This window comes from Vigna angularis, chromosome 7, assembly GCF_016808095.1.
Source record: "Vigna angularis cultivar LongXiaoDou No.4 chromosome 7, ASM1680809v1, whole genome shotgun sequence".
NCBI lineage: Eukaryota > Viridiplantae > Streptophyta > Magnoliopsida > Fabales > Fabaceae > Vigna > Vigna angularis.
In genome coordinates, this window is record NC_068976.1 from 6,730,355 (window position 1) to 6,751,843 (window position 21,489).

General features: G+C 33.9%; 1 protein-coding gene across 1 annotated transcript; it reads left to right on the plus strand.

Moving 5' to 3' along the window:
* The first annotated feature begins 1,349 nt into the window (after window positions 1–1,349).
* LOC108336292 (O-fucosyltransferase 10-like) lies at window positions 1,350–8,900 on the plus strand. The gene is given in 11 exon segments (XM_052880951.1): window positions 1,350–1,987; window positions 2,527–2,611; window positions 2,709–2,776; window positions 2,873–2,961; window positions 3,952–4,149; window positions 4,349–4,553; window positions 4,674–4,841; window positions 5,161–5,328; window positions 6,612–6,802; window positions 8,158–8,345; window positions 8,348–8,900. Coding segments are annotated over 11 exon segments (1,800 nt in total). The 5' UTR covers window positions 1,350–1,618; the 3' UTR covers window positions 8,419–8,900.
* The last annotated feature ends 12,589 nt before the right edge of the window (window positions 8,901–21,489 follow it).

The following is a 21,489-nucleotide window of genomic DNA, read 5'->3' on the forward strand; positions in this document are numbered from 1 at the left end:
TGTAAGAACGTCTCAATCCTTTACAAGAACAAATTCAATCAGACATACAACTCTCAATTAATAACTTCATATTTAATGTTTTCTTTATTTAGTAAATCTAAATTATTGAGCTTTATAACTTATTTATTAATATACTTAATATGTTGACACTTTTTTTCATCTTATTTATTCACTTTTATATGTAGACGGTCTTCATTCAATATATTCTTTTGTTAATTAATGTGTGTCTGATAACATATATTATTTACCTCAACAATTTCCTTATGAAGACATTAATCTTTAAGTCAATGTTTGGATTTTGGAACACTCCCACCAACTTCACAGTTCCCATGTTGCTTTTTATGCTATTCCACACATGCATACCAAACAAAATCACGTTTCATTGCTATCTCGCCCTAACCTGGCAAAACTATTTCCATTCTGTTATTTATTCCTTCCTTACTGCATTCCTATTCCTCAGTAAGGAATACTGCAACCCCTTTGTTTAATTTCTTTTTCTGCAAGTTAAGTTCCCTTACGTTTATTCAACTCCACTAACAATAACGTTTTCATAAAAGGAATATGTAGTGCTTCTAATTTTTCTTTTCATATTCGTCCCCCGTTGGTTTCTCTTACGAATTTATCATTTTATAGCAATAATATATTTTACGTTCAACTTTTTATAATAATATTACAAATTACAATAACTGTTATTTTTTATTTTTATTCCAATACTTTTAAGACAAGTCGTGAAGTGTTCAGTTTTTATAGATAAGAAAATACACCAACCCGGCAAGGAGGTTTATTTTTTCGTAAAGAAATAAAAAAGTTATAACAAATTTAACTGTGAAGATAATTTTTTAACTATCAATAAACTTATTAAATAATTATAATGTAACATCTTTTTAATATTTTAGTAAAATTTATTATATTCATATAAATAGTATAACTTGTATTTTTAATCTTTCCCGTTCAACCCAAATAAAATTATAAAGGACAGAAATACATGAATTAAAACGTAAAACTAAAACAAGGCTAAAATCAAAATCCGTTAGAAAACAAAAAGAAATTATAAATTATAATATGTTAACAATTTTATTTTACAATTTTTTACGATAAATTATGTGTTAATATTAATCCGTATATTTGAAAAAAACCACGTTCTACAAGTCAAACAAGAATTATTAAGAAAATATTTTCCAAAAATATTTTCGAAAAGGTAGGGTGTCTGAGAACTTTCTTTTTTAAAATTTAGAAAGAAAATTTACATAAACTTATTATATCTATTAATATTCTAAAAATAGGTAAATAGATTTGATTTCTAGATATAAGCAGTAGCAAATGAAATTTTACTCTATAATTGTGCCAGTCTGGTTTATTTTTCCCTTCTTCTCTAACACTGCTCCTCGAGTCTTTCTGCAACATAACAACTCACTCACTTCTCTCACTCTTTTTACTCTCTCTCTCTTAAACAGGACAAAAAAAATCTGATTCCAAACACCTCAACAAAACCTTCTCAGTTCACACACGCGCACTCACGTCACATAACACACACCGTTTTCATTTTCATTCTTCACTTTCCACTGCCATCAAGTCATTCTCTCTTTCTCTCTCTATTTTCTGGAGAGAGAATTTCGCTATGAAATCCAAAGCCGGAGGAAATGGCCTCACCAGTGAGGCCAACGGCGGTGGAGGTGGAAGCAGCAGCTCTCCTAGCCCGCCGCCGTCGCCGAGGCGGCAATCCGGTGTTACGCGGTGCCGGAGGAGGCTGAGACCGGCGAAGGAATCGTCGGAGAGTCGGCGGCTGGTCGCTGTCATAATGGCGCGGCGGAGCCTCCGGTACTTCTTCCTGCTGCCGTTGGTGTACATCTCCGGGTTGTTGATGTGTGTGGGGCCCTTCTCCGTCCTCATTGGCCACACACCTCTTCCTGGTTCTCGGTACCGCAGTCACGAGATCTTCAACAACCTCTTGCACCATATCGAAACCGATAATTCCTCTGTCATCGAGGTGCGTAACTGAACGAACGAGCTTAACACCTCATAATCATAAACCATGTGCTCATTAAATGTTTTATTTTTCCTTTTTTTTATTCACTTATTTAATTAATTAATTAATTAAAGAGAAAATCGACCTTAGTTGAGTCTAAATAAAGTGAGTAGTGTGTCACAATGTGTATATCTGAGTTCTAAAAATGTCTATATCTAGCGTGTATATCTCCATCAAGATCTAATATCCACGTTTTTGATGAAAAAATTGTCTACCATCAGTGCCACACTAATTCCTCTATGATTTACTTTCTGCTCTTTTGCTCACAAAGTTGTCTCTAAATGAGGATAACTTGACAATGTTTGAAGAACATTTTGTTGTATGGAAGATAGCTGACAGATATAAAATCACCTTGATTTTAATCGGTTTATTGTTAATTTCATCTAATTTTCCTTCTCAATATTGTCACAATAGCTGAAAATAAATTAGCTCAAAGAAATCAAACAGAGAGGTGAGTTTTTCTTATTTTAGTTTATTTTTATGTTTTTGTCTTTTTGCAGTTGGCTTCTGTGTGGAAGTACAAAAGGAAGTTGAGAGAGCAAAAGCCTTGTCCGAATTTGACAGCTTTGCATCGCGAACATTTTGGTAATCGATATAACCTATAATAATTTGCTGATTCGGAGTTTAGCGTAGAAGTAAAGTTTATGTGGATTTTTAATTCGGTGGTTTCTCTTAATTTCAGTTTCGCCTGGACTGAATGGTTTTTTGATTGTGGAAGCCAACGGGGGTCTTAACCAACAACGCTCTGCGGTGAGGAAAAGGCTTCCCTTTCCCTGATTTGAAATGGTTTTGTTTAGATTTGAAAAATGGTCTAGTTTTTGACAATTGTGTTTCTTGAATTATTAGATTTGTAATGCTGTGGCTGTGGCTGGACTCCTGAATGCAATATTAGTTATACCTCAATTTGAGTTTCACAATGTGTGGAAAGATCCAAGGTGACCAATTTATTCCTTATGTTTTAATTTTGAACCTTAGAATTCCAGTTGTAGTTGCAATCACACGCTGACTAGCTGTTGTGGTGGCTGCTGTAACCATGCAACCATGATGTTGCTGCTGCATCACTGAATGTGGTCTGTGGTTTCAAATCCCACTAACATTCATGCCTGAGAAATTTTGGACAGACATTGTAGGTTGATTTGATTTCATTGTTTGGCTTAGTAATTGTCAATGTTTGACTGAATTTCACAACCCAATAATACGTGACTGATGGGAAAAAGGAGTATATTTATCACATTTTTTTTTTACATTCCTACTTTCACAAACGAAAACACAAACCTTTTCTGATGCATTTCTGAGGTAAATTGTGTCTTATATTGAATTTCTGTTTACAATATTTCAAAATATAAAAGAGAAGTTTTAAGCTGTTGCCATTTGTTTGAGACAACTCGTTCGGTTGACAATGAGAAACCTACTGTCATTCCGTAAATATAAATTCTAATCATCTAAAGAAACTTTCTGACTCTTATGTTAGTTACCATTGTTTAAACCGTCATACCTGTTTTTCTAGAGATTATTTAGTTAAACATGTTTGTATAAGTCCCTGAATTTAATAATGCTCCCATAAATAGGGCCATATTAACATCACTGTGTATGCTCCAAGTACTGAATCTATTTCACGCACCAGAAAACCTAGAATAAGAAGCATATCCACCTGATGTGTTATTTGTTGATCGACATTAATTAGTACACAAAATTTTGAGGTATATCTTAGCTTTGTGATGTGATTAGTCAAGCGATACTTGATTAGATTTCATAACCATTAGCAATGATGAAATTCTACTAGTAGCCCTTAGAGAACAGTCTATACAAAAATTAGTTATTAAATATGGAATGCAATGAACATTATTATGACTCTTCTTGGAGTTCTCGTATTTAATTCTATAGTTACTTTATTTCTGTTTAAAATAATATTATTTCTCTTACAGTGAATTTGGGGATATATATGATGAAGATCATTTTATATCCACACTTGATGGTTATGTGAAGGTGGTCAAAGAACTGCCCGAGGCATTAATGGAGCGGCATAATTACAATATGAGTAATATCACTAACATCAAAGTTCAAGCTTGGTCTCCTGTCAGTTATTACCTTGGAGTTGTTTCTCCTATCTTGCAAACGGAAGGGTCGGTATTTAAATGCTTTCTCCTCATCTTTTTCATTCATTCTTTTGATATTTTATAAAATGAAAAATGTGGGTTTTTACCTTACATAAAATGAGTTTTAGATGAAAATGAACTCTGAAATGAGTTCAAATTAGGCATTTGACACAAAATTGTTTTTTCATTCAAATAATTTGATGTAAAAAATTATTTTCAAATGCAGGGTAATTCGAATAGCTCCATTTGCCAATCGTTTGGCAATGAGTGTTCCACCACACATTCAATTTCTAAGATGTCTTACTAATTATAAAGCATTGAGGTTTTCTTCTTCAATATCTGCACTAGCAAACAAATTAGTTTACCGAATGATCAAGAAGAGCTCAAGGACAGATGGAAAATACATTGCTGTGCATCTTCGTTTTGAAGAGGTACTTTACCGAACGGTCCTCATTCAATTTGTATGGAACTGGAAGTTTGTGTCTATTCTGTAGGGAAATGGTGAAGGATTGCATCAGCTTTATTATTGACTAAATCTTCTCAATATGCAGGATATGGTGGCATTCTCTTGTTGTGTATATGATGGAGGAGAGGCAGAAAAGTTGGAAATGGATTCAGTTCGAGAAAAAGGGTGGAGGGGCAAATTTAAAAGAAAGGACCGGATAATTTTGCCTGACCTTAATCGGGTTGAAGGAAAATGCCCACTAACCCCACTAGAGGTCCGTTTTACTTTTTAATGCTGATCAGATCTTAAATTCTGTATTTAGTTTTCTTCTCAGAATAAATCTGATCCATCTCAAGTGCTCATTTTATTGACTTTAGAATGTGATGCCATCAATATTATTTTTGTTGTACCTTTTCCTCGTACAAGATTTTAGTTTCACTATTGGTACATGCTTTCACTTTAATTAATTTAGTGAAAGAATGGTATGATGAAATGAAACTCAAACTAATGTTGCAATGTTAAATTGTGTGAAAAGCTGATATTATATGGAAGAGACTGATGTTAGTTGCATATTGTTTTCCTTAATTACGTAGGTTGGTATGATGCTGCGTGGCATGGGATTTGATAACAATACTTCAATATATTTAGCTTCTGGGAAAATATATCGCGCAGAGAGATATTTGGCTCCTTTGATGAAGATGTTTCCCTATCTGTATACAAAGGAATCTCTTGCAACATCAGATGAGCTTGCTCCTTTTATGGTAAAGATCCTTGCTTGTTGGAAAATTAAAACAATAACAAATTTCATGATTCATTCTATGAAACTGGATGGCTTAAAAGTGCTTCAATTTCTGTTTTATTTTGTTTTCTTTCTCTTAGTAGCCTGTAGACTGGAGCATATCAAGTTGATTATAGTGTACTTGTTTATGACTCTGCTGAAGCAAAACATTCTTTTCTCAAGCAACAAATATTTAAATTTTTTTGTCCTTCAAGTGATTAAATATATAAATATTTATAACACACATTTAAGAAGCTAATTGAAAAAAACATAATTTGCATCCGATATATAGTTGTATCATCTATGTTGGAAGTCCCACATCGACTAGAGATAAGGCCAATTCATAGTTTATAAATGGGTGCAAACCTCACCCTACAAGCTGATTTTGTGGGGTTAAGTTAGGCTTAAAGTCCACTTCTAACAATCTATATGACCATGTAAGAAAATTTCGTAACTAATTACTTGGGCTCAATGACATGGACTTGTTTAGAAATCAAATTCTAATGGAAAATTTAAATGAAGTTCCTTTTAATAATTTCCTTTAATATCCTTCTTGATCTCCCTATACCTTTTTCTCAAAGCTAAATTCATGCGTCTATTCTCTTCACCTTTCCATGTTCAAATCACCTTGATTGATTAGTTATCATCTTTTCCTCAGTTGGTGTCAACATCGTCTGCTAATATGTGGTCTCTTTGTATCTTTTTCTTTCCTACATGACCGCATATTCTTCTTAATGCATTGTCTCTTACTTCTCCCATTTTTTTTTCTCGTGTATTTAAAAAAGCTCAATGTTCCGTACCATAGTTTAGTTTGTCGTGTGCAATAAAATTTCACATTGAGCTTACAAATTTCTAAGCTGTTACAACCATTCACTAAAATTTTCAAATGTAAGGTCATGGATATGGGTTGGACCTGCAAACTGAATCTCATCAATTTGAAAAAGAGATCAGCAGTTTAGACCTCAAGCATGGACGTGATGATAAAGGATGTAACTAGGTTTCAATTCCGAAAAGCATAAAGGATGTCAATGGCTTTCTATTATGATTCTTTATCCACTCATTCTATTAGTTTGTGTTGTGTCTTGATGGTTGGTTATAACTTGTAACTTGTAAGTACGTTTTTATTGCAACTTTTCTGTGCTAAAAAATACAAATAAAGTAAAATAAAATCTTATATACAAGTTTAATTTGATTATACTTTTTTCTGAGTGTATGGTTATGGGGAGTTTCCAATCTGCTATAATGCTTATTTTTATATTTTTCTAGGGCTATTCCTCCCAATTAGCTGCACTGGACTACACAGTATGCTTGTCTAGTGAGGTTTTCGTAACAACTCAGGGTGGTAACTTCCCTCATTTTTTGATGGGCCATAGAAGATTCCTCTATGATGGCCATGCTAAGACGATTATCCCAGATAAGCGCAAGCTTGTTGTTCTTTTGGATAACTTGAGTATTAGGTATATTAATCTCTCTCTCTCTCTCTCTCCCCTCATCCTCCATTTATAGCTACTATATATCCTTTCAAATTATTGTGGGGAATATTTGATTTGGTTCCATGTATATCATATGTTGTCTTGATGAAAAAAAAAACTAGTGATAAGATAATAGTTACGTTTGTAGGATTCACATAGTAGGCACGGATCTGTTCTATGCATAATATATTAACTGATTTGAGTTTCCCCTATATTTAAATGTGAATCTTGTGATTTATATTAAATAAAACTGAAAGGCTGACAGTATGTTACTAAATCTTAATTTTATATATATCTTCTTTTAACCAAAAGAGTGGACACGTTGATGTTTGGTTTGAACCTATTTTTGAGAAATAGTTGCTTATGTTTTCATCATTTTATAAGAGTTTTTTTATATAGAAAATACTAGTTTCCAGAAATAATCCATTCCCAAACACCCACCTATGGTTAGAAAGTGATATTTGCAACACTTGAACTTTGGTGTATGAGTATTGATTTTTGTATGACATTTTATTGTTAGAGCACTAATTATAACCAGAGACTAATCTATATAATCCTGTAATGCCACAGCAAAATAAAATACAAGATAGTGAAAAAGATCAGTTGGTCCTTCGAAATTTTTTCCAAGCTGAATATGTAGCTTTTTATGGAGGGGATTATATACTTCGTCTATTAACCCGTAAAAATGGTGCCTTTTAGCTTCAAGGCTACCTTGTTGTGTAGTGATCTTCTATACAATGCAACATTCAGCAGTTATTTTTTTTCTTTTTTTATTTTTTTAATTTCTAGTAAGTTCTGTTTTGTTACAACTGCTCGCTTGGGCCATGTTTTTCAGTTTATTTTTCAACTCTGTTTTTGTATGATTACGTTATACTTAATAATTTATAGATTTTGTGTGGCTTGAATCAAACTGTCAATGCTTTGGTCCTTAGTAATTTTCCTTAGCTGAAGTCATAGCTGTTCATGGAGGGGATGATGGACTCGTGCTTATTAATCATAGAAATTGGTGCTTTTTAACTTCAGGACTACCAGGATGTGTTATGGTCTTGTATATTATGCAATTTTCTGTAGTTTTCTTTTACTGGTAAATTCTGATTTGTAAGAACTGTTCTCTTGCACCATGTTTTGCAGTTTATTTTTTGACGTTGTTTTTGTATAATTACATTATGTTTAACTGTTTAATTTTGTTTGGTTTGAATCAAACTGCCAATTTACTGTAGTTGTCCATCGTTGTTTGAATGTTACATGTAGTTCTCATCTGGATTTAGTTTGAGGGCTTAGGCTATGGCATCACTGGAAAACACTCGATGACGGGAAATATTTGTGCATCGGTTTTGCAGTTGGAGAGCTTTCAAGGATCAGATGGAAGACATGCTCAGTGAAAGTGACCGCAAAGGAATCATGGTACCTAGAGTTAGAAAAATAAACAGAAAGACTTCTGTCTACACGTACCCCTTACCAGAATGCAGGTGCCTACAGCAGTCTCTTGCCAATCAAATTGACCACAATCTTGACGCTCTGTATAATTACAACAGAACAAAAGCTTAAATGGAAGACATGTATCATTTGTTCCGTCATCTCTGCGTGGCAATCTGATCTAAATCATTACCTTTCCAAGGCATTGGTGCTTCAACTTCCAATTCTGCAGCCTTTTGAAGACAAGGTGTGGCTATTCCTGTTTATAACAGCAGCGATTTCTAATTTATGATTGGCTTCTGCGACCCTGAAGATTTTGTTTGCATGTTACTTATTTTACACATGGGACAGTTCAGAGCTCCAATTTAAAGGTCGGAAAACAGTGTACCAACGTGTTCTACTAATAGATATACCATAACTAATAGAGACAGTTTTTTCCCCTAATCAATGTCTTTTGTGCTGACATCTTCATTTTTTGTTTCTTGTGTAAAATTGTTAGGCTTGAAAAAGATTATAATCTGTCGAGTAAGTGAGGATATTTTTATTTTGTTCCATAGTTAGAGGGAGAGATCCTTGTAGTCCCGTCGACAAGTGGCTTTGTTTTCCTCCCTTCCACATTTTCCAAATGTAATTTATTGTCTTCTTAATATTCTTTTCGTTTATATCATTTAACATAATCTGAGCTCTATTCGTCCTTGGAATAACAAGTATATGAAGATGATATGAAAGGAGTTTGGATTGCCATGACAATAACTGGATCTTTACCAGTGTGTAAGGAAACCATAGTTAAAATTATATGAAAGGATGTAGTTGCGTATAAGAAAGATTAATGAACTCCCAAACGGTAGTTGATTTTTTGAACATCTCTTTAGTAGTTATTGTGTTAACTACTATTGCTGGTTTTTTATTATCTGTTAGTTTAGTTTTAGTTAGTTTTGTGTTAGCTTGTTCTCTCACCTTTACTGCCTTATATATTCTAGGCAGTCCTTCTTTGTAAATATAACACTATTTGTTTTCTTGATTTTTAATACATCCTTGTTTTCTTTTCTTCTTTCTTGATCAGATAGAGTCTCTAGGGTCGATATGGTGCTAAGAAGAATCACCTTTCAAGTCTTGATTTTTTTTCTTGCTTATGGTTTCTTCTTTGCTTTTCTACGTTCTCTTCTTTATTTGTTTATTTTCCTTTTTCTTTCTCAATGGTTCATACATCGAGAGATTCCACCTTAGTTCCCACCCATCCTCTGTTTCTTCATCATTCTGATGGTCTCGATCTTGTTCTCATTTTTCAGCCTCTTGATAACAAAAATTATACTACTTGCAGTCACTCTATATTGGTGGTTTTATTTGTCAAGAAAAAGATTGCATTCGTAGACAACTCGCTTACAAAATCTCTTGCGGATGGTTCCATTTGTGCTACTTGAGTCCGTGCTAACAATGTGACAATCTCTTGGCTTTATAACTCCATTCCAAAAGATATTATCACCGATTTTCTCTTCGCAAACATGACGGCAGAAATATGTGGAGATTTGAAAACTAGATTTCCTATGAAGAACAATCCTTGGTTTTCAAGCTTTGAAGACAATTCACGTCTTTATAACAAGGGACCGATGATGAGTGCACATATTATACCAAGTTGAAATCTATTTGGGAGAGTTATCGAGATACAAACCTTCCTTTCCTTGAACGTGTGGTGATTTACATCTTCAAGATTACTGTTAGATGTTAAGTTGTGTGTTTATGTTAATTGGACTCAGTCCATTCTGTATTTAGGGTTTAACCGTTATCTTACATTATAAATAAACTACCCTATGTGTATGCTAAACACATAAGGGAGATTTCTCCTAATCTTCTCTACTATTTCATATGGTATCTAGAGCTTAGGTTTTGTTCTAGCCAGTTCCACAGTCTCCGGTACCCATTGTCGCCGCAGTCGTCGCCGTCGCCGCTGACGTCGCAGTTGTCGCCGCTGCTGTCGCAGTTGTCGCCGCCGTCGCCGCCGCCATCGCAGTCGTCGTCGCCGTCGCCGCTGCCAGAGTTCCAGAATCGACCGACAACCATACCAACCGGATCTTCTCGGCCGGGCGACCACCGTGGTGCAAAGATCGCGGCGAACAGACCATCCATGCGCCTCCACGCGCCACCGCAACAGTCACCAGATCCGCCGCTTCCCGACCAGGACCGTCGTGATCGCCTCCTCGTCCTCTTTCTGGATCTGTTGTCGTTGCGTCAATCGGAGCACTTTGGATTTTTAGGGTTTCTCCCTCTCCATGGCTGCCCAACGTGATTATCGGAGTCGGTCTCGCCAGCCAGGTAAAGGACGTCCAAAATGTGACCACTGTGGCAAGCTAGGCCACAAAATTGATAGATGTTATGCGCTTCATGGACATCGTCCTCGACCTATAGCAATGGCTAATTCTGATCCACCTCCCCGATCACCGTCTGCAGACTATCCTACTTCATCAAATACCATAAACAACCTTGCACTCTTTCAAGAATTTCTCAGATGGTATGAGGACCGTCAGCACTCTAGTTCCACTACATCTGCTTCTGTTATACGCACAGGTACTCCTTTTGTTGGTCTGACTCACTCTCTCGGATCTTGGGTCCTTGACTCAGGCGCCACCGATCATATCACTGGTAACAAGTCCTTGTTTTCTTCCTTGTCATGTCCAAATGATTTACCCTCGGTAACAATGGCTGATGGGTCTAGAGTCTCATCTCATGGTATTGGTATTGTTCATATTTTTCCGTCCATATCCATTGATAATGTACTTTATGTCCCTAGGTCTCCTTTTAACTTATTGATCGTAAGTCGTCTAACTCGTTCCCTTAATTGTGTTATTTCATTTATCAAAGATTCTGTTTGGTTGCAGGACCGGAGTTCGAAACACATGATTGACACAGGATGTGAGTCTCATGGCCTATATCATCTCCGCCCTTCTCCACATGCTGGCGTAATCATGGAGTCACCATCCCTTCTTCATTCTCAGTTAGGTCATCCCAGTCTTGCCAAACTGCAGCAACTTGTTCCGAGTTTGTCGAAATTATCAAGTTTGTCGTGTGAGTCTTGTTAGTTAGGTAAACATACTCGTAGTTCCTTTCCTCGTAGTGTTTCACAACGAGCGTCATCCCCCTTTTCATTGGTTCATTCTGATATTTGGGGACCTAGTCGTGTTAAGTCCACTTTAGGATTTCAGTATTTTGTTACCTTTATTGATGACTATTCCAGACGTACTTGGTTGTTTCTCATGAAGAATCATTCTGAGTTGTTTTCTATTTTCCAATCATTTTTCAATGAAATAAAAACTTAGTTTGGGGTTTCTATTCGCACTTTACGCAGTGATAATGGCCGTGAATACCTTTCTCAACCGTTTAAACATTTTATGGCTTCTCATGGCATTCTTCACCAAACCTCATGTGCTTATACCCCTCAACAAAATGGGGTGGCTGAGCGTAAGAATAGACACCTTATTGAAACAACTCATACACTTCTAATTCATGGTCAAGTACCCTCACGTTTTTGGGGTGATGCAGTTCTCACGGCATGTTATCTTATCAACCGCATGCCATCTTCCGTCCTAGATAACAAAATCCCTCATTATATCTTATTTCCTCAAGACCCTGTGCATCCATTACCTCTTAGAGTTTTTGGGTCTACATGTTTTGTTCATGATTTTAGTCCTGATCTTGATAAGTTATCTCCTAGGTCTCACAAATGTGTCTTCTTAGGATTTCCACGATCACAAAAGGGCTATAAGTGTTTTTCCCCTTCCCTCAATCGTCATTTTATCTCTGCTGATGTCACTTTTGATGAATCTTCTTTTTACTTTTCACATCTATCTTCTAGTTCTGTACCTCTACCTGCTACTGTTGATATTCCTATTATCTGTGATCCTCCTGGTGATGCTCCACCCATTTTGTCTCCTCCTTCTTTAGACTCTCATTCACCACAGGATCGTCCTTCACCACAACCCCTTCAGGTTTATAGTCACCGCAATTGTCTCCCTCATGACTCACTTCCAATGCCGCCTCCTGTGTCTCCTCCGACTCCAGCAAATGAGTCTGACTTGCCTATTGCCCTCCGTAAAGGTATACGCTCTACCCGTAACCCTTCCCCCCATTATATTGTTCTTAGTTACCACAAATTATCTCCATCTTTTTACACGTGTCTCTCATCCATTTCTTCTGTGTCAATTCCCAAGTCTGTGGGTGATGCCTTAACTCATCCTGGCTGGCGTCAAGCTATGCTGGATGAATTAAGTGCTTTACAGAAAAGTGGAACTTGGGAGCTTGTCCAATTACCATTTGGAAAGTCTGTTGTTGGTTGCAGGTGGGTGTATGCTATCAAGGTTGGCCCTGATGGCACAATTGATCGTCTGAAAGCTCGACTGGTTGCCAAAGGCTACACACAGATTTTTGGTTTGGATTATGGTGATACTTTTTCTCCAGTGGCAAAAATGACCTCTTTTCGCCTATTCATTGCCATGGCCGCTCTTCGACAATGGCCTCTTTATCAACTTTATGTCAAAAATGCTTTCCTTAATGGTGATTTGCATGAAGAAATTTATATGGAGCAACTGCCTGGCTTTGTTGCTCAAGGGGAGTCATCTGGATTGGTATGTCGTCTTTGCAAATCCTTATATGGCCTAAAACAGTCTCCTCGGGCCTGGTTTGGTAAATTCAGCTGTGTTGTTCAACAATTTGGTATGTCTCGCAGTGAAGCGGATCATTCAGTGTTCTACCGCCACTGAAGTGCTGGATGTATCTACTTAATAGTGTATGTCGATGATATTGTTCTCACAGGAAGCGACTATCTTGGCATCTCTCAGATGAAACAACACCTTTGTCATCATTTTCAAACCAAAGATCTTGCCAAACTCCGGTATTTTTTGGGTATTGAAGTAGTACAATCCAATGCTGGTATTGTCATATCTCAGAGGAAGTATGCGTTAGACATCTTGGAGGAAACAGGGTTAATGAACTGTAAATTTGTTGAGACACCTATGGACCCTAACATCAAACTCCTACCAAATCAGGGGGAGCCTTTCTCAGATCCTAAACGGTACAGAAGATTAGTTGGTAAATTAAACTATCTTACTGTTACGCGTCATGACATTTCCTTCGCAGTTAGTGTAGTGAGTCAATTTCTAAACTCCCCATGTGAAGACCATTGGGATGCAGTTGTTCGCATACTGAAATATATTAAAGGATCACCTGGAAAAGGTTTGCTATATGGTCCTAAAAACGATACAAAAATCGTTTGCTATTCAGATGCTGATTGGGCTGGTTCCCCTTCTTATAGGAGGTCTACTTCTGGATATTGTGTCTCTATTGGTGGCAACCTTATATCTTGGAAAAGTAAGAAGCAAAGTGTTGTGGCAAGGTCTAGTGCAGAAGCAGAATATAGAGCTATGGCATCTGCTACTTGCGAGCTTGTGTGGCTTAAACAATTACTTAGTGAATTGAAATTTGGAGATGTCACTCACATGACACTTATATGTGATAATCAAGCTGCTCTTCATATTAGCTCTAACCCTGTCTTCCATGAGAGAATAAAGCACATTGAAGTTGATTGTCATTTTATTAGAGAAAAAATCATATCTGGAGATATCAAGACTGAGTTCGTTAACTCAAGCAACCAGTTGGCAGACATATTCACCAAGTCCTTACGAGGACCTAGAATTGACTATCTTTGTAACAAGCTTGGAACATATGATTTATATGCTCCAGCTTGAGGGGGAGTGTTAGATCTTAAGTTCTGTGTTTATGTTAATTAGGCTCAGCCCATTCTGTATTTAGGGTTTAACCCTTATCTTACATTATAAATAAACTATCCTATGTGTATGCTAAACACATAAGGGAGATTTCTCCTAATCTTCTCTATTATTTCATAATTACAAAGAATCTGAGTATGTTATGTTCTTCTTGATGGGATTAACCTTCCTTTCCTAGAACATATGGTGGTTTACATCTTTAAGATTACAAAGAATATAAGTATATTATGTTCTTCTTGATGGGATTGAACAATTCTTTTTCTCATATTCACAATCATAATCTATTATTAGATTCTTTACTTCCAATTGATAATGTGATGAAGACCCATCTTAGTTTTAGACATGGTGTTAATAGTGAAGAAAACCCAAGGATCCTTACTGGATATTAAGATAACCAATCTAGATGTAAAAGATCACTTTCAAGGATTTAAGAGAAGAGGATTTAATTAACTGAAACAAAAACAAGAATGAAAATGGAAGCATTAAAATCTAACAAGTAATGCTTCATAAGAACCTAAATAGAAGTAAAGATGGAATAAAATGATGAAATACTAGAAAGGGAAGGAGATTATGGTGTGGCTCACCACTTAAGGGATCACAACGCTCACCAAACTCAAGATAAGTGGATTGAAATTGTCACTTGAGCTTTAGATTTAAATAAGACTAGGGGAAGAAAACACTCACAAGAGAGCTCTCATAAGGATGGTCAAATATAATGTATAAACTCAATATTCAACACTTTGACAAGTTTAAGAGACCTCCATTTATAAGTGATAGAAGGGATCTCTTTGCAAAAACACAAAGCTAAAGACACTAAAGCAAATACATGAAAAATACTTCAAGAAACTCAGTCATCTAAAAAAGGAGATGTTAAGATATATCGTCTATAAAACTGAATTATCTAAATGTCCTCATATACTTTGAAATTTAACAAACAACAATAAACAAAATGAGCATATGACATAGTGTTATAATTGAAAAAGTAATATAGTTAAAAGAGAAGTGGTTTATGAAAAAGCTTTGTGAAATCTAAATACATTGAGAAAAGTTTTAGTAAACACACTAATACATGAATAAACGCACTACTAAATGTTTTCCCTATTAAATGTGTCAATGAGAGTCTTGCTAAACGCACTCGTGCAATACTTTTTTAAACAAAACTAGATGAGCTCTCACTATAATTTATAAAATGATATTTTTGGTAAACATGATGAAAGGTACAAACATTGTCCCAAAAACATGTTAAAAAAATATCTCCCTAAACGCGCTCTTGAATCAAATGAATACTTATTAAACAAGGCGTTGTTAGGAAGAGCCTTTCATAGGCTAAACAATAACATGTGCTAAACGAAATTTTCATCCAACGATGAAACTCTCATGAATTGCTTGGTATGTTCTCTAGAATGCTTAAATGATCAAATGTTGCTTGAGCAATGAAAATTTGATATGCTTATAGTTCTTCTAAACGCGCATTAAAGGCCATTAAATGCACAATGTCTCAAAACAACAAAAGTGATAAGAAAAAGGGCATATCTTCCCGAATGCATATCTACTTTACTCTGTGCAGATTACCTATGTCAAGTGTCAACCTGCTCCATCATATACAAATCAGAAGTAGACGTTAGAGACAAAGAAAACATTCACGAAATGTTCTCTCTATCAAAAGTCATGCCAGAAAGTTCGTACAACCTATTTTTGATAAAAGTACTGAAAAAGCATGTCTGTTGTGACAAGTTGACTTTAATCAACAGTTTCTACCTACGATAAGGCTAAGAAGATCCGAAGATCAAAGCAAAGTACTACCTAACGGACATTTTCTTGAAGCCTATATATTGAAGAATGTAAAAAAAAAAAGAGCAAGAGAATAAGCAAACGAACACGAAAGAAAATATCTGAGAAGAAAAGCAAGCTCAAAAGAAAAGAAAACATTCTCAAGCTTCATAGAATCATAAGTTTACTATTATAAGAAGAGAGAAAAATATAAGAGTCTGTTAGATTGAATTGTATTGTATACACCTCCTCTTTGTGAGAGTAATCTTCTAAAGACTTGTAAGCGGTCTGTTTGATTGTAAATTCTGAAGAGAATTCAAACACTTAATGCTTAACTCAGCGGGGTTAAATGGTAGCTAGACGGGTTTGTCTAGTGGAAACCAGACGTGGGTGAAACTCAACTAGACAATGTATCGGGAAGATACTAGGAGTGTCTAGGGATACCATAAGTGGTGAAGAATATTGCACAACCAGGAGTGGGTGAAAGTTGATTCTAATAAGAGTAACAAGGTTACTTGGAATGACAAGGTGATACCAGGAGTGGTGAGAATACTCAGTTGTAATCTTGTTGAAGATTAGAGTGGAACCCTCTAAGAGGTCTTAAAGAACAACTGAACGTATCTCAGTGGAGTAAACCAGTATAAAAATAACTGTGTGTTTATTACTTCAATCTTTCTAAACGTTTTTCTTACAAACCCTGTAGATGTGTATTATCTTAGACGGTTGAAAAATATTTGTTTGAGAACTTGTAGTTTGAACAGAACTTTCAAGTCAAGCGTTTAACAACTTATATTAATATTTTAATCCTTGATAAAACTGTTAAACTATCTTCTTTGTAAAAAGTTTTCCTATAACACTATTCAGCCCCCTTCTAGTGTTTTTCAGGTACTTCAAGAGACTCCTTGCATAGCACGGAACCTAGCTTGGTTGTCCATATACGCCTTGTCCTTCTAGAAGGAAGGTCAACTCCAAGCTCCTTCATGCTTTCTCTAAAAGGCGTTCCATGATGTGCGGGCTTAAGCCTAAGCCTCTCCTTAGAGTGTTATCCTCCTCCAAGATGATTTTAACTTATCCTACAAAACAAACAATCAAACAAAAGAGTCAATAAGTCAACAATCTTAAGTAAACAATGCCAACTCAACATAAGTCAACAAAAGAATGTCCACATAAAGAAATACTAAATAAAGAAAGAAATAATGGATTAAAGGCTTGCATTCTTCTCATGCTCATAATAATCCTCTTAGGAAGGTCCTCGATACTTTCATCAGAGATCATGGACTCTTCATAATATCTTTTCCTTGGTTCTTCAAGAAATGTAAAAAAAAATTCGGAATTTCGGTAGCTCCTTATTGTACTTCCTTTTTTTTTTCATAGTATGACTATTTTAGTTAATTCCACAAGCAAACTTTTTGTTATTGATTCTAATAAATACAATAATAAGAAAAGATCAAAGTGTGTGCATTATGGAATCTTAGGTCACACAAAGGACGAATGTTATAAATTTGTAAGATATTCTCCTAATTATAGTTTAAACAAAAAGAAAAACAATGTTGTAAATCAAGTTCTTGATAATCATGACTCTTCTAATTAGTATAGTTCTACAAATTTATCTTTCGTTCATTATAACGAAATTATCAATTTTTCTACCACTCAAATGTGGTCTCAAAATCATGTTGAGGTTATGCCGACCGATGTGATAGGTATTTGCAGGAATACTATTTTGCTTATCAATAATTTTTATTATGCTTAGAAACAGGTTATTGATTCTGGTGGTACTTTTTCACATATGTTTCAATAAAAAATTGTATCATTTATATACGTATTTAAATAATTCATATGTTCTATTTCCTAAATCAACTAAGGTTAAAATAGAAGGAATAGGTACTGTTATGTTAAACTAAATTATGACATTCATTTACACAATGTTTTATTCATACAATTATTTCATTTTAATATACTTTCACTTCTTAAAATAATCAATGAAAATAATTTCCATTTGAAGGTGTAGACAATTAATTTTTTGTTGTAGGATCTCACGAAAATGAAGAAGAATGACAACTAAAAAGGATGAAGGGTTACTTTTTCTTGAATTTCCCAAGTCTAATTTGACTTCTAATTCTTGTAATCTTGTTCCATATGTTACCTCACATAAATGATTAGGCCATGTTCCTCTAAATGTTTACAATTTGATTGCAAATAAAATTATCATGTCTTTTGTAACTTCTAATTTTCATTGCAACTCTTGTCAATTATCTAAAATAAATAAATGATCTTTTAGTAATCAAACCACTTTAATACAAACTTGTTTGATTTGTTTTATACTAACATTTGGGTGTTTTTAGGAAACATATTTATGATGACTTTAATTTTCTTTTTAACTCTGGATGATCATAAAAACAAATTTACCTGTATCTTCTTATTGAAAATAAGTTTGTTTATGCTTTCATCATTCAATAAAAGTGTTAAAACTTTCAAATTTGATCATGAACATGTCTTAATTAATTTGTTATCTATAAAAGTGGTCATTCAATAAAAGGCATCATTCATCAATATTCCTATGTTGAATGACCAAAACAAAATAGTATGGATGATATGAAATATTTGCATATTCTTCATATTTCTAGGGCCTTAATGTTTGATTATAGTGTTTCTTTGAAATTTTGAGTGTTAATACACTTGTGTTTCTTATGAATAAAACTCTAGTTTAATTTTAAACCATATGTCTCCTTTTGAAATCTTATATGATAAGATACCTAATTATGTTAATTTCATAGTTTTTTCTTCTTTAGATGATGATGGAAATGGAAACAAATAACGGTGAAAAATTGCACCAAAAGAAACTCAAACCAATAAAGTGAGATCGGTCCGCTCTATTACGAACTTAAGATTAATAAGAAAGAGAATATATTTTTGGAAGGCTTAAACACCTTTGTCTTATCTCATTTTAATAATGATAGAAATTTGATACAATAATAAGATGAAAGATTAAAAGGCTAAACTACAAACATAGGTACATAACTAGGTACAACTTATAGGTACAACAACTATTAGTTCCCAACACAACTACTTTCTACCCATATTTGATATTTATTTAACAAGACACAGTTTGGATCTTGTCATTATTCCACATGTTTTATCTTCAAGATTTAAAGGTTCCTCTTCCCAAAATTCAAATCCAACAACTGAAGAAATGATACAATTTTGTACAAAAAAGAGTATGATCGCTTATGAATTTAAATCCTCAAGAGACACAACAAAAATAAATTAATAAAGTATTTAGAATAAGACAAGGATGGAAAACACCACAATCTAGTAGAATGACAAGTCAAGTGAAGATTCTCCACAAAGATGTTAATATTTGATAAGAATCAGAGTTATAATCCAATAACCAAGAGAATTCCCTCTCAAAGAATGCAAATGCATATGATATGACTAATAAATGTTTACATCAACTTTTGGTATCTTTATATATAGGCACATAAGTTTAAGAAAACATAGAAACCTTAAAATAAAGCTTAAAGCATAAAATACATAAAAATAATAGAAAATAAAAATTAAAGATGCAAACTTTTACCTAACGAGACCGCTCACCTAGCAAACATAAACTAGCTCATCTAACGAATTTAACATTATGTAAAATTAAATAAAATTACAATTTATTAATTTTTCAAATTATTCATCAATTGTGTTCATGATTTTCTTGTTCTTTAAGTTCTCTCCTTCTTGGAACCTTATAAGATTCAAGGAGACATGTTTTGAACTTTGACCATGTCATAAATCTTTTGAATGGTAAATGTTCTTCCTTAAGTTTTTCTCATATATGTTCAAAAGATAGTCATCTATCATACTCTCCTTGTTGAAGAGAACTTGTCCTCATATTTGTACCACTTGAAGATTCCTTACCAAGAAATCACTATATTAGCTACACAAATATCTAACTTGCAAGAGCAAGTGGAAATACAGGCATAAACTAATATGCAAACATAATGCAAACACAAATGAAGACACAAACAAAAATGTAAACAGTTATGCAACAACAGATGCAAGACAAGAGCAAATGTAATCTTTTAAAGGATATTTATTGTCTACTTTAAAGAAACAAGAATGAAGATATGCCTTAAAGAATAAAAAACTTTGTTTCTATTTTAATTGTGTTAATACATTCTAATGTTTTTGTCTAATAAAACCATTATATATTACCGGAAAATTCTGTGTTGTTTTGTAGTGCTTATTATAATTGTTAGAAATACTTAACATGTGATTATTTTAGGATTGATTATCTAGTTTCCTTTTGGAATATGTACTGCAAATATTGAAGTTGTTTAGACACATCTATGAATCATTCATTTTCTTTTTTCCCTCCTTACTATAGGTACATGTTTAAGGACATGACATATCCTAGATTAGAGAGTGAATAACTGTGGAGTCATTCCAATTAACAAAATAATATTTATGAGAGATTGAATATGAGAACAGAGTTGCAAGGGATTGACTTCATATTCATAATAAAAAACATTATGATAAATTAGCTACACCACGAATTTGTTAGAACAAATTTCCAAATAAGTGACTACATATTGGTTGGAGAATATAAAATTTTCTCACTTCAACTAATGAGGAATACAACAGCAAATTAACGATAAAATTTGTTACAGAGAGATTATATCTTCCTCCAATTTAATATATATATATATATATATATATATATATATATATATATATATATATATATATATATATATATATATCTTTTAGATTACGAGAATAAAATATCTTTCTAAAATCCAATCATTCGTCAACATATTTTACAAACATATAATAATTAAAATAAAATAAAAGATCATTCAAAATGATTTTCGAAATTTTGTCTTTCATTTCAATTTAATAAGTTTAGATGACTAAATTTGGTCATTTACAATTAATAACTTTGGTTGAATTCTATTTTATTCAATGTTGAAACATTCATAGTTCTTCCAATCCGTTAGTTGTTTTTGTTCGTAGAAGATTTTAATATGTTTTTACAAGATCAACTTCAGTATGTAAAGACTGTTAGAAAAAATATGAACCTTAGAAGTTTTGATGATGTTTCAAAATTAAATCTCAAGTGCTCATGCTGCAAGAAGACTTTCATGAAGACTTGTTTTATGTTAAAGCTTTTGTAACTTAGTAGTTTTATGTATAGGGTGTTATTTATCCTTGATTCCATGTATTGTATGCTTTAAAATTCGTTTTGGAATCAGAAAAACTCTACAATAATCGATTAACACTTAAGATAATCGATTATCACAGAGAGATTTTAAAAGTTTTCTAAAAACTCATTTGCCTCTAGAATAACTAATTACCCATTTATGATAATCGATTATCCATAATCGATTATGACTTTTAGAAGCATGTTTTTGACCATTGTGCATACATTGAATGCATAATCGATTACCTCATTTAGATAATCAATAATCACGCGTTAAATAGCTAACAACAGACTTTTAGAAGTATCCTTTGGTGAGATCTCTATATATTGGATTGAGATTCTCATTTTAATATACAAGACATATGAAATCTTATCTGTTTTGTTGTGTACTGTAATAAGTGTGTTTTACGGTTTGTGTAACCCTTATGTTTTGGTTTTGAGAACTTGGTGTTGGCATAGAGCGAGAACTTTCACAAGAGTTATGATTGAGTGTTGTTGTTGTTGAGTAGAGTCTTGTCATCCTT